The sequence below is a fragment of the Cricetulus griseus genome, chromosome X, assembly GCF_003668045.3.
Source record: "Cricetulus griseus strain 17A/GY chromosome X, alternate assembly CriGri-PICRH-1.0, whole genome shotgun sequence".
Taxonomy (NCBI): domain Eukaryota; kingdom Metazoa; phylum Chordata; class Mammalia; order Rodentia; family Cricetidae; genus Cricetulus; species Cricetulus griseus.
Window position 1 is genome coordinate 109,565,233 of NC_048604.1, and position 14,496 is coordinate 109,579,728.

The 14,496-nt window shown below is 43.4% G+C and overlaps 1 protein-coding gene across 1 annotated transcript; it reads right to left on the minus strand.

Moving 5' to 3' along the window:
• Positions 1-4,901: 4,901 nt before the first annotated feature.
• LOC107979490 (protein FAM156A/FAM156B-like) lies at positions 4,902-13,761 on the minus strand. The gene is made up of 2 exons (XM_027431988.1): positions 13,637-13,761; positions 4,902-5,307 (listed from the first exon to the last, which is right to left on the minus strand). Exons 1-2 carry the CDS (start codon positions 13,759-13,761, stop codon positions 4,902-4,904), a joined length of 531 nt encoding a protein of 176 aa, XP_027287789.1.
• Between the last annotated feature and the right edge of the window lie 735 nt (positions 13,762-14,496).

The following is a 14,496-nucleotide window of genomic DNA, read 5'->3' on the forward strand; positions in this document are numbered from 1 at the left end:
ACTTTCATGTGTCTATTGTGGTCAACCCTACAGAGACACACTGCAGTTTGATGCCATTAGAGTGTACATATGACCAAATGTGAATACCAATCTCTGAGGAATATCAAGTTGGAACATACTTAATGGGTATGAAAGTTAGTGGAATGCAATAGGAGAACCCAGGCATCCTGCCTTTTGTCTCCATTATGTTTTGTTTGTGTTGTTGTTTTGAGTTACTCTACATAACTGCTGCAGTCCCAGAACTTCGTAAGTGACCAGAGTGGGAGTAAATTCACAGAGATTTCTTTGCCTCCAGTTCTTGAATTCTGGAATGAAAGGCAACACCTACCAAGCCCAGTTTAGTCTCCTATTTTTATGACTACCTTGTCTTTGAGTGCAAACAATCATGAGTTGGTCTAATCAATGTCATGTATAACTACTGTGGTGGTTTGAATGAGCATAACCCCATAGATACATAGGGAGTGGTATTATTGGAGGTGTGGCCTTGTTGGAAGAAGTGTGTCAATGGCTAGTGTGCTTTGAGGTCTCAGAACCCCAATCCAGGCATGGTGCCTCCCTTACTGTCTCTTCCTATTGCATGCAGATCTTTACGTAGAAGCCTCTGCTACCTTTCCAGCACCATGTCTGCCTGCATTCTGCCATGCTTCCCACCATGATGATAATGGACTAAACCTCTGAAATGTAAGCCAGCCTAAGTTAAATGATTCCTTTGTAAGGGTCTCCATGGGTTTGGTATTTCTTCACATTAAGAAAACTCTAACTGAGATATCTACAAACACTATCCTCATGTGTCATCATCCCCATTTATAGTGAGGTCTCCTGATGAGCCCTGGACTGAGGTGTACATGCAACACAGGATTCATGAAGAAAAGAGGTGCAGGTGTGGGTGGAAAGGAGTTGGTGATGTCCTTGGAAAGAGCATCCTTATGGGGTTACACCTTTGACTGCTTTCTTGATGGTTGCCCTCAACATTTCTGACCATGCTGGCTTACTGAGCCTGGTCTGAGGTTTGGTCTCCAGCAGTGTTAATGCAGGGGGAACCAGCTTAAATTGCTCAACAACTTCAGACTTCAATGGATTTCCTGCTTTGTGATGTTTGGGTATATAATACAGATGAAATTGTGGGAAGAAAATCCTCTGCTTCTGCAAGTAAATGGGCCATCAATAGGGCTTCTGGAAAATATGGGCATTTAGGGACCAAAATCATGAACACCAGGAGAAAAGACAAAGAAAGGAACACAGCCTTGAGTCCTTCAATATGCCTAACTGCTGACCTGATAGACAACCTTCCAGCAAGGCGGTGTTCCCCAAATCCACACACCTGCAGTAATATTAATTGTTTTCTGGGCTACACTCCTCACTGTGTAAATGGGACTGATGCTTGCCTGATTGGCATCTTTTCCTTGCAGCTACTAAGGGGAGTCTTCTGGGAAGAGTTAGGGGCATATTCATCTAAGAGGCAGGCTTGTTCCCACATGTGCACACAGTTGGCAGATGACTTCCAAACAATTTTGAGAACAACGAAAGACAGATTTAGTTAAAAGGAACTCAACATCTCATGGCCTGTCTAGATCTCTTGTATGTGAAGTACATGGGGTGTACTGATTTCTTTCAATCATGTCAGTTGAGGGGATAACAGCAGGAATATCACATTTTATAAGAATATGCGTGTCCATAGGAAGAAGTGACTCAACAGTAAGTGATTCTGGGATTCTCTGTCAGCCTGTGGGCTCACTTCGTCCTTTGTTGCTGCAGTGCTTGGCTGAGAAAAGGCACTGGACACAGTAAACAATGCTGATCAAGCAGTGTTTCTCTTGTTCCTAGGCACAGAAGCACCAGGACAACGGAAGATGGTGTCACCTGTGAATCTACATGCCTTCCAGAATATTATTTCTAATATTTTGGATTATATTATTTCATTTCAAAAATGTATGTGTATGTTCACACATATGAATGTCATGACACACATATGAGACTATTAGGGAACAACATAGGGAGTGTGATCTGTTCTTAAAACACATGGGTTCCCGGAACTCTACTCAGGTCAAAAGGTTTGGGCACACATCACTTTACCATCTTGTCTTTCTTGTGATTCCCTGGTCTTGTATTTTCATATGTTCTCTTTCCTAGAATACCTCTGCTCAGCAATCACCAGAGAGAAACTTTGCAGTGTCGACATAAGAAATCAACTGTGACTATTAACGCCCTGGCATAGATACCTGCAGGAAGAAGAGACTTTCTCCTAATGAAATTCTAATTTCAGTAATGAATGACTACACTGCAAACCTCATTCACAATTTTTTTCAGTCACAATTTTGGGGCCTGAGAGCCTAAGTAGCATAGTTTCAGCTCTTTGTAGGCCTGCATATGGCAGGTGGACAGCACACCTAGTTGAGACAGGAAATGAGAGAGAAATTTAGGGTTCATGACATCTATCAATGCCTTTAAAATCATAGTTATCATATGTTCTTTCAGAGTTTCATAAAATTTGTTTTCATAACCTCCATCCTTTCCCCCATTTCTTCCAAGATCTAACCAAACTTCCACACACATCTAAATTTGTGGCCAACTTTTTCTTTTTAAGCCCTTCAAAATCAATGTGTGCTGCCCAAATTTTTGATGCATGCACATCCAAGAGAAGGTGCACATTTGAACTCATAACAATTCAGACAGCAAATGCAAACCTATGCAGGTTCAGTGAAAGTCTCTTAACACTGACCTTCTCAGAACACATGGACCTCTAATTGTTTCCTTTCCACTTCCTCTTCATAATGCATGAACAGACTGAGATGTCTCAAATGCACACTTCTACAGATTAGGAGCAGGATTCACAGAAATGTGAGATGCCTTATACAAGTCACCAGGATTCCCAGACAGTCACCCCCTACCCTAGAGGTAGCACCAGAAGGCATCCTTCATGACTCATTCTTTGTGCACCCTTGATTCCATGCTCAGAATTCAACTTTTCTGGCACACCTCCCCCATGACAATCAATCTTTTGGTCATCAGTCTCTGGGCTCCAGTCCTCTTTCTCTCCTCTCCCTGCCCCTGCACACACAGCTCACTTACTGGCTTCCCTTCCTAAATGGATGAACACTCTCTTTCAAAATCTTTCTCAGAAACTCATGGAACTCAAGACAAACTTAAATCCCACCATGAGTACACCATCCCTTTTGCCAGGTGGCTGAAGGGGTCTTGGCACACTTCGGGTCCAGGTCCCATTCCCTCTGAGTGACCAGTTTCTGAGATCATCCCTGCTAGGATCTCTCCACCTTCCCAAATGAATCCTCAGAGCTCAGTGTGTCAGTTAAGCCAGCATAGCAGGTTGTCTACACCATCCTGACTATTTGCTCTACAGACAAGGAAGTGTCCCTTGATTTGCCTTTAGCATGTACCTGGGATAGTGAGGGTCACACTGCAACTGAGCCAGGTTCCATCAAGGATTGACAAAAAGCCCCATGGGTGATATCTTGCCACTGTAGTATAGTAGCATGGAGAGATGTCCTCCAGACAACATCTTACTATTTTTTCCCTTAGAGGGATGCCATCCCATTGCACATTTGTGGTCCACAACCCCTCAAGCTCTAATTAGAAAAGAACAATTTCTAACAGATAACAAGCAAACAACAAAATAAAATATACTATGATAAAGCAAACACTACCATATCAAAAATGGACATAGTGATTCAACAGGAGGAGAGACCCAAAGACTCTGCACCTAAAAAAATTGAAAAGAAAAGAAATCACACACTCAAACACACACATGCCAACACATGCAATTGTGTAAACCAAAAACAAACCAAATGTATAAAAACCAACATTGAACCAGTTAATAATATTCCATTCCAATAAGGATGCATTTAATTGTCTCCATTTGATGAAAGTGAGAAAAACTTGATCGTGGTGGAAATTGCACTAAGTTACACATATGATACAGTGAAAGGGAGTTGTATACACCAATTGTGCCAGTGTTAGGGTCCTACTTTTTAAGTGTTACGTAGTTGTGTAAAGACTATGGGAAACCATCATTGGAGGAATTGGAAGAAGAATGTGCAATATATTCTCATTCTTCTGTACCTATAATAGTTCACTGAAGCATAAATATAATGAACCTTAATCAATAAAAAACCAGAAGTCAAAAAATGGGGTAAGAACACGGAACATCAGAGAGCCAGAGGAGCAGCCAACAGTGATTTCTTACCTCTCAGTATCCTCTGACCTTTCTTCACCTCTCTAGCAATGGGATTATAGGCTTGAACCACCAGCACATAGCTTCTATGGTTAAGTAGTAGGGAGCTCCGGCCCTCTGATCCCCCGGCGAGCTTGATTTGTCATAACACAAGCAAAACATCATCCAACAGCTTTGAAACAAAAATTTCACACACACACACACACACACACACACACACACACACACACACACACACAGAGAGAGAGAGAGAGAGAGAGAGAGAGAGAGAGAGAGAGAGAGAGAGGAGCTCTCCACCAGACCTAGTGTTCCTTTTGCCCTCCAGTCAATAAAATGGAACTGAGGTAATTTTGAAAACAGCAACAAAGAAAGGAAGGAAAAGGCGAAACCCGAGGAAAGGAAACTGTTAGCTCACCCATGAGGATAGCAGATGGGAAGTATAGAAACACTGCTATGTGCTTGCCTTTGTCTAGGAGCATCTAACCCAGAATGTCTCAGGAAGGATGCCAAAACTACTATGAAAAATAATACAACATTTCTGGAATAGGTTTGAGTTTCAGCATGTGATGGTGTTATTGTCACAAGACTGGACATTGTTACACCTTTTGAGGATGCTCCCCAAAAGAAATCCCCCCAGGGAGTGGTTGGTGACGTTGACATTCACGATCCTGTAGGTTCTTGTCATCTTCAAAGTTAGGTGTCAAGGCCAGAGTTATTCTGTCCATTCCTGAAGAAGCATTTTAACTAGACTCTTGCTGTTCTGTTTGTAATGCACATTTTCATTTTCTATTTTCTCTGTGTTTTTTTGCATAAGAGGGGTATGGTTGGTACATGGGTTGAGTGTCATGTTACTGAGGTCTAGTGTCAGCTTTTCTAAGGAGCGTGAATGAAAGGTCTCTTCTGTCCTGGTCCCCGCAGACATCCCAGACGTGCTTCCGCCATACTTCTGGCAGAAGTGGCATTCACATTTGAACATCTCCTGAGAGGAATAGCGTTTTCCTTTCCTGTCATTTGGGTGAGGTAAAAGAAACTTGCCACGTTTCTTTCTCTTGATTACAGCTAGGTTTGCTTTCTTTTGGGGAGGTCTTGATTTCTCAGGTTGTTGTTCTTCTTCCATCCTTTCAAATAAAAGAAGCACATATTAGAAACTCAAGGCTCAGTTGAAAAGAGCTCATGCTATCTTTAAATTCTCAGTCAATGGATGGAACTAAAAGAAATCATCCTGAGTGAGTTAACCCAGTCCTCAAAAGACAAAATGGTATGTACTTACTCATATATGGTTCTTAGATCTAGAGCAAAGAAGTAGCAGCCTACACTCCACACCACCAGGGAAGCTCGATAAGGAGGAGGATCCTAAGAAAGACACACATGCTCCCCATGGAAAGGGGAAAGGGACAAGATCTCATAAGCAAATGGAGATCATGTGGGAAGGGGAGAGGGAATTAGAAGAAAGAGAAGGGGAGAAGAGGAGCTGAGAGGAGGACAGGAGGGACCAGGAAAATCTTGTCAGGGTAGGAAGGGAGAAGAATAAGAAAGGGATTCCCTCACAGAGGTGGACATTATAGACTTAAAGAGAATTCTGGCAATAGGGAAATGTCCAGAGATCTACAATGTCGACTCTCAGCTAACAATATAAGCAATAGTCGAGATGCTACCTTAAAAGCCCTTCTCTGATAATGAGATTGATGACTACCTTATATGCCATCCTAGGGCCTTCATCCAGTAGCTGATGGCAGCAGGTGCAGACATTCACAGCTAAACACTGAACTGAACTCTGGAACCCAGTTGCAGAAAGGAAGGAGTGATGAGCAAAGGTGTCAAGACCAGGCTGGAGAAACCCACAGAAATAGCTGACCTGAACAAGGGGTTTCTCATGGACCCCAGACTGATAGCTGGGAAACCAGCATAGCACTGTTCCAGAACCCCTGAACGAGGAAGTCAGTTTGGATGTCTGGAAAACCTATGGGGCCACTGGTAGTGGATCAGAATTTACTCCTAATACACAAATGAACTTTGGGTGCCATCTCCTCATAGAGGGATACTCTTGCCCCCTAGACACACTGGGGAGCATATAGGCCCTGCTCCAAATGATATGACAGATTTTGAAGATCCCAAAGAAGGCCTCACCCTTCCCTGGGAGTTAAAAGGGTTGGGATAGGGGAGTCGGTGGGGGGCAGGGAGGACGGGAGGGAGAGGGAACTGAGATTGACATGTAAAAGAAGCTTGTTTCTAATTTAAATTTTAATAAAGTCAAAAAAGGAGAGCTCATGCTGCACAGAGTCCTGGATGTTTAGATATATATAATTCCTAGCTATGGATGCATCTGTGGGGGTATGTTTGGGATCAGAGTTGAAAGATTGGATGCAAGGGAGAAAAGCTGAGAGCATGTTGACAGAGAAAGATTTGGCTCCTGGCAACAACAGCTTTGAAAGCAGACTTAGGACCCAAGTCAAAAGAGAGAAATCATGCATGATATTGGAATGATAGCCAAGTATCCACAGCCTGATGAAGTCATGATTCTTGCAGGAGATTCCACAACTCACTAAACCAGCATAAACCCCAACTACATTCTAAGTATGATTCATCATACTCATAGATAAGTCTACTCCTCAGCAATTACTATGGAAACATCACTTTGCAACACACTGAGATCAATACAGATAACAACAACCAATCAAAATGCAGAGTTGTGAAGAAGTTTCTGAACAGATATATCTACAACAATACCCCTACAGGCAAGGCTCAGGGACCATTGTGGAAGAGGGCTCAGAAAGATTGTTAGAGCTAGAAGATCAGAGAGTTTTCTCTGAGACAGTGTCTCCTAAGAATGTCAGAACCTATCTACATAAAGCCTCACAGACATGACTACATAAAGATGAGCTGAACAAAGATGACCCCAAAATACATGCTAACATGAACATGGTTGTGGGGTGGAGGTAGCAGGTGGGTATCATGAAGTCTTATACAGGTAGAGACAGCTAAGGGATGCTGAGACCAGGGAGTAAATCAGTTCCCAAAAAAGGTCCACACCCATAGGTTATCTAATACCAAATGCTCATCCTTGAAAATATACCTACAAGTAACATTATACAGACTGGGCAGGTTGTATTTAGGAATATGTATGCACTATGACTACAACAATCAATTATAGAAAAGGACAAAATGAATTTGAAAGAGAACACAGGAGGACAATAGGGGAGGTTTTGGAGGGAAAAAAGGAGAGAGGAGATGATGTAATATTAATCTCAAAAAATTTGAGTGCATGCACATCAATCACCACTGGCAACACCCAATCCTCTCTCCTCCCACCCTTACACCTGTTTTCATTGAAATCAAATATCTGCCTCCTAGTGCACTGGAAAGCACAATGTGTTGATTCATTAACTTCAGTGTCTGGCATGGAGAAAGGACAACCAAAATTAGAGCAATTGTTGCTATTGGTCTCCATCCTTTGTGGGTGATGATGGAAAGTAGAAAATCAATGAATGAACAGTACAGTCTGGTGAACCACACAGGAAAAGCAGGGCTCTGATTGGGTTACCACTAGCCATTTAGTTGTGCAGATGACAGTCCTGGATGTTATTCTCTAGTGAGTAGGTATCTCACTCTCTCTCTCCAGAGAGGTACCCTGTAAGTAGTCATCATCTATGCCACACTCTGGGTTAGGGCTTGGAAAGAAGCCTTTCAGTATAGATCAGGAGCTGAGTGCACTTGTCTCCTGGCCCAGAACATCTAGTCAAGGCTCAGCCTCACCTTTTCCGTGCTTCAAATTCCCCATTGCACAGTGTTCTGTGCACCAGAGCTAACACCCCGTGAAAGTGCATCTTTCCTATCTCTCCTGACTTCTACAGAAAAACTGAGACCAAGGAGGAAGACTGCTCTGTTTGGTCACAGATCCAAAATCCACTATTACAGCCCATACAGAGGAAAAACATGAAAGTTCAACCAGAAACAGAGGCAGGCTGAGGGTACAAAGAGAGTCAATAGGTTTGCACTGACTGGAAACTGCAATGGTAGGAGCAGTTCTCCAGCCTGTGAACTTTCCATTCCATGTTTCTGATGGAAACATCTACCTTCATGGGGAAAATGTATGTATCACAGTGAAAGGTCAGTAGGAGCGGGGTTAATCTATTTGAATTACTTTTAAAAGAACATCAAATTAAATGGGGCTTAAGAGTAGAATGTGTCCTAAAATTTATTCCTTTTGAAAATAGATTCTTTTCTAATAAAATATATCCTGAATATGGTTTGTCCCCTCTGTCTACTCCTCCCAATTCCTCCACAAGTCACCTCTCATCCAGATCCACTCCCTTTATTCTCTCAATAGGAAAGAACAGACTCTAAGAGATAATGTTAAAATATAATAAATACAATACAAAGAGGTAAAACAAATACTCTCTCTTCAAGGAACAGGATCACCAACAGAATTAGGGCACCCGACTGTCACATACACAATGGCTCCAGGGAAGACAATGTGTTCAAATGCATGCTATCTTTTGAAAGAAGCCATTCCATTTATCTGCACAGAAACAAGATGGATCCATAACCAAATTCACCCTGTAATGCCCTAACAAGGCCAGTGGTGGAAGTGTGAGGAGCATGCAGGTAGGAGAACTGGTGAAGGTATCTGAGATGCCAGCATATGGGGACAAACCGGGATCCACCATCACTGCACCATTCACAGATAATGGCAGCAGCTCTCTTCCTTTTAGTTCTCACTGAAGCAACATCCACTGGATTTTGTTTGTCAGGTAGACCAGCTGTCTCATTGTCACAGATGAACATGTTGACCACATGACATCCTGAGGCTTCTGGAGTGACTCAGTAGAACTGAAAAGGCTGCCTGGCAGTGGGGAAAACACACAAGTAAAGAAGAGCCTCAGCCTCACCACTTGTCTTCTCCCCTTCTCATTCTCCTAGTTCCCTCTCACCTCCCCCCATGCTCCCAATTTGCTCAGGAGATCTTGTCCCTATCCCCTTCTTCAGGGGACCATATATTTATCTCTTAGGGTCCTCTTTGTTTAAGGGGTCCGTACCAGGCTGGTGAATCCCACAGAAACAGATGACCTGAACAAGGGAAAACTCTTGGTCCCTAGACTGATAGCTTTGGAAACAGGATGGGACTGATCCAGACTCCCTGAATGTGCAGTGAGGAGACCTTGGAAATCTATGGGACCTCTTGTAGTGGATCAGTACTTATCACTACCATAGGAATGGACTTTAGGAGCCCTACAGAGAGGGATACTGCCTGAGCCTAGACACAAGGGGGTGGGCCTAGGCCCTATCCCAAACAATATGACAGACTTTGAAGACACCCTATGGAATGCCTCACTCTCCCTGGAGTGCAGACATGGTATGGAATGGGTAGGGCATTATTTGGGGGGGGCAAGGGAGGAGGGCTAGGGAGAGGGACCTGGGATAGACATGTAAAATAATTTTCTTTCTAATAAAAAAAGTGAAAAAAAGGAAAAAAAAGAAGAGTCTTAGCCTCAGCCTAGCTCACCCAAAAGCCTATCCTGGGACCACTGAGAAACCTTAGAAATGACACAGTCAACAGAACATGAGGGGAAAATACAAATGAAGGTGCTCACTAGTATAAGCCATGTAATGGGCCTGAAGACCATTCCTTCAAGAGAACTGCCAGCTCACAGTTCACACGGCTTGTTTGTATATCCCAGCTCTTTTATTTGTGAGCTTGTGTCTATATCACCCCACCACTTTTTGAGTTTGTGTCTGTACCACAGCTCTAGAATTTGGAAGCATCTTTCTATATCCTACCCCTCCATTTTTGACCTTGTGTCTACATATTACCCCATTTTGATCCTGTGACTATGTCCCACCCCACCATTTTTAAGCTTATTTCTAAGGCCCTGCTATACCACATGCAAACTTGTGTCTGTATCGCACCCCACCAGGTGTAAACTTGGGTCTATGTACTGGATCCAGCATTTGTAAGACACACTGTGTTGTTTCTCTCAGCACTCTAGTATCTTTTGTGGATGGGAGATAACAATTAGTCCCACACAGACACAGTAATTTGTGATGGATGAATGTGATTTAGCAGGAAGCCGTTTGAGGAGATACTGTCACACAGAACATGAGAGGTATTCCTCATCTCCTGGCAACTCATCATGGTTAAAAATGTCTTCCTAGGACACCCATACGGAGTCCTCTGTTCAAACTCAGGTCAATGAATCAGAAGGACTGAGATACCATAGCCTCTCCCTGCTCTCCCCGAGTTCACTGAAGTGACATTCAGAATCAGGTGCATTCCCATAGTCTGTGTGTAAATCTGAACCAAGGTGAAGCAACTTCTTCAGTAGTCCTTCTCATACTGAAGTCCCCCACAATTTTGACCTAAATGAGGCTCTGGGTATGTCTGGGAGAAAGTTTTCCTCAGCATGCTTCTTGTTGTTTCACTGGGCGATGGTTGGAATGACCTGTGGACATGTTTCTCAGGGCTTTTACAGGGAAACCCGAATTATATATTTTCTCATGAGGCTCATTGAAATTCTGCCATTTCCAATAAACAGACTGACTGAGAGAATTTGCCTTGGAGCCAGCCTTGGGCCTAGACTAATCACAGCACTCAGGACTGACCATTCTGAGCACTTTCTCAGGGCAATACACATCTTCAGAGCTGTGGTCATATTTCTTCTCCAGGGCATATCCACGTATGATGAAGGTCTTGAAAATGTGAATGTTTTGTGTCATCATCTCCAAAGTGCTACTAAATATAGCCCATGCCCAAGAAACTTAAGTAACCACAGCAAACAGGTTGGGAGACACGTTTGTGAGGGGTGTTGGGGAGCATTTCAAAACTATGCCTGTTGAAATGCAAAGATTTATTTACCCTGGAAGTATGTAAGCAATCGCCACACCCAGAGCCCTTCTTTTATTTTCATTCACACTGACAATTATCTTTACTCTTTGTCACACTGTCCTCTTCTACATTCTTCAACACTTCTGGTTGTCTCATTAAGGAGGTCTCCCGCCCCATGAGGGATGACATTTTTCCACCATAGAGTCAGGGTTTCCTTGTCTTATCCCTGCTTGGACTGAATTTAACTGTTTTACTATCAGTACAGGTCCTTTCAAAATCCTACCCACCATCCACCATCAACTGGAAATCCACACCTCCTACAAATCTGTATACAGCACCCTACAATAAGGTGGGGATTTTCTCAAATGCCTGTAGTGCCCATGCTCCAGATAATACCTTCTAGATTTCCCATCTGTGCATAGAGGCTTGTGGACTTTATTTAAAGAACTGCTCATCTATATGCAGAGACATACAGCCAATCAACTAGGCACAGAGAGAGTCCAAATTGGAGATCTCCATGGGTTCCTCCCCTGGGAGCTCATGAGACTCCCTAGTAATAAGTAGAGGAAGAACTGCGGGAGTCACAGTGTTAAAGAACACAAGGAGAACAGGGCTCATAGAATCTGCTGAGCATGACACTTGGGGGGCTCATGGACACTGAAGAGACAATCATAGAGCTTGTATGGTTCTTTACTAGGTTTTTTGCATGAATATCCTGTTGTAAGCTCACTGCTCATATGAGATTCCTAAAAGTGTAAGTGATCATGTCTCTTATGCTGTTAGTGCCCTTGGGATCCTGTCCCCTACTGTTGTTTCCCCTTGTCCAGGCATGATGAGTGGCTTTTTGCCTAGTGTTATCAGAATTTGTTTTGCCACGTTCTGTTGGTATCTATAGGAGCTTGCCCTTTCATGAAGGGTAACAGAGGAATGCATTTCAGGGAGACAATAGGTGAAAGAGGAAGGAGAGGAGGGAGGACTGCGTGTTCTGCTGTAGTGGGGATTTATACTATGAGAGATGACTAATATAAATGAGGAAAATAAAAAAACTTGTGTGTGTGTGTGTGTATACTGCTTGCCAACCTTATATAATTTTCTTATTTTACCCTCTTATTGTCTTCATCACAAAAGAATGGGAGATACAGGCAAGGAAACCTGGGAACACCTGATTGTTTGGACAAGTCACCAGGATTCCTAGTCACCATGCACTTCCAGTGGTCACCACCCATACCACTGCAAGAGTCTGGTTATGCAAGGTGTAGCACTCACTAGATATTCTGGACAAGCTGAGTTAAACAAGAGCCAGTGTAGGAAATCAAACACTTGCTTTGTAAATCCTCTGCTACCACCTGAAGCATTCCAGGACAAGGGGTCTCTGATTACTTACATCCAGGACAATAGACCTTTTCCAACCCAACTGGTTTTCGCTCAATGCTATGTCAATCTGTAACCAAAGGTATGGCTGTAGGTGATCAAATTTTATTGTGTCATCATCTCCAATCTTTAGAAGGCCATAACAGGTTGTCCCTATGTCCTTGTGGTTAAGTGACTCTAAGCCAGATGTCCCTAGTACTGATCTCATCCCTGGAGGTCCTGAAAGAGCTGCTGGGTCCAATGCCACAATGCTTGTTGTGGTAGTTCAGCTCCTTCCACATGTGTGCTACTTGACCCTGTCCCCTTGCTGCCCAGAAACTGAGCCCAGTCAGGTGGTGTTGGATAGGCTTCCCCAGTTCACTCCTGTGCTCTCTCTTCAGCATCCTCCAACAGTCCACTATGAAGACCCAGCTCTCTCTCTCCCTCTGCCTAGGTCCTGTCAGCTCTTGCTCCCCAGGTCTAGCAGAAACACAAAAGAGGTGCTGGTAGAACTTTCAGAATGATTTCACAATGGCATTCCCTTCCTCTGTGAACACAAACTCTGAGTTTCTTTGACCTCTCTGTTCCTTAAATGACTCATATTAGTATTCAATTTTCACTTAGTATTATGTGACAGAAGACTTTCGTATGGGATAGATAATATTGTATTTAGTCCTATCATCAGAAATCTAAGACATTTCCAACCCTGGCTTTTATGTAGTTCTCAACAAACCTTGTTTTAGATAATCCTTACTGTACATCTTAAGTGGTTTCTTTGGTATATATTTGTGGCAGTCCTCTTCATCTTCAGTGGGAATTTTTCCTTTGTTTACATTTATTTTCTTTTTTTGAGAGAGAGAGACTTACTACATGATCATGCCTGGCATGAAACTCGATGTGTAAAATACACCATGCAAGAAATCACACAGCAGTGCCTGTTTTTGCATTCTGGTACATGGGATGGGCTGTCATACCCTGTCAATTGTAGAAAAAACTGAAGTGTGGGAGTGATACTGTGAGTCATGTGTCCCAAAGCTCCAAAATGGATTCTCTTCTGACACTCATTCAAGTTTAATTGTCCCCTGAATGCCTTACCCGTGGAGGTCCAGTTACTAGACCCAGAAGAGGACCAAATATTCTTTACAGGGTTTTAGATCATTGCATCATAGCCATGAGCCTAGGAACAGGATAGAACTCCTCACTAGGGAAGCCCTGGTGTGCTTGATAAACAAAGATCACATATGTGCCTAGTCTCATGAACCACTGATTCTCACCTCTCCTCCTCCTCAGAGAGCGACCACATTTGATGTCTCTGGACACTGCCTGGACGCCGGATGTTGTACAATGGAGAGGGGCCTTGAGGGTAGACAGGTAGTGGGACTCGCAGAGCTGAGGGCATATCGATGGCACAGAGAAGCTGGGCCCTCTTGGCAGAGGTATTTCAGAAACTGGAGTCTGGATGGCTCCAAAGCCTGTCAGCAGATTCAGGATGCCTTTTCAGGAAGACTGGCTCTTTCCCTGCAGGGACAGTGTAAGGTAAGTTTGGGGAAAGAGATAGTACTAGGTCTAACTGTTGGTTAGCTTCTTACCTTGAGAAGTCAGCCAGATTTTTTTTTCATTTCATGTGAAATAAAGTTTCACTCTGTGATTGAGGGCCCTAAGACCATCAGCCCCCCACCACACACCCAGCCCTAGTGGACGGTGTGGCAGCACTGGAGATGAGCTGCCAAAGGTCCTGCAGCCGTACTGAGACTCATTGTGACCAAAGAGGCACTTTCAAAGTGCTGAGAGTGAACAAACAGTGGAGGGAGGGTAAACTGGTCCTAAACCTTGTCATAGGATGGTGTTATAGGGGGGATTTTTCCATGGTTAGGTGAATTGAAAAGGAATGAGAATCAGTGTGTGACAGCTTGGGATTGCTTTTGGGTAGAGCCCATCACAGGGCACTAATTTCTATTTCTCTGTTTATGCCTGTATCTAAGTGGAACACACTGGAACTGCCCTTTGTGTTTTACATAAAGGACCAAGCAGAGGCAAGTAGCAGCTTGCTGCTCAAGGAACAGTGTGTGTCAATGTGAATACCTATAGATTCGCTGAAATGTGTTGTGTTTGTATATTTCTCTGGGCTTGGGTG

Coding starts and splice junctions, on each gene's coding strand:
- LOC107979490 (XM_027431988.1), bottom strand. CDS start 13,761: ATGCCCTCAGCTCTGCGAGTCCCACTACCTGTCTACCCTCAAGGCCCC. Junction 5,308..13,636: donor CTCTCTGAGGAGGAGGAGAG/GTGAGAATCAGT, acceptor TTTATTTGAAAG/GATGGAAGAAGAACAACAAC.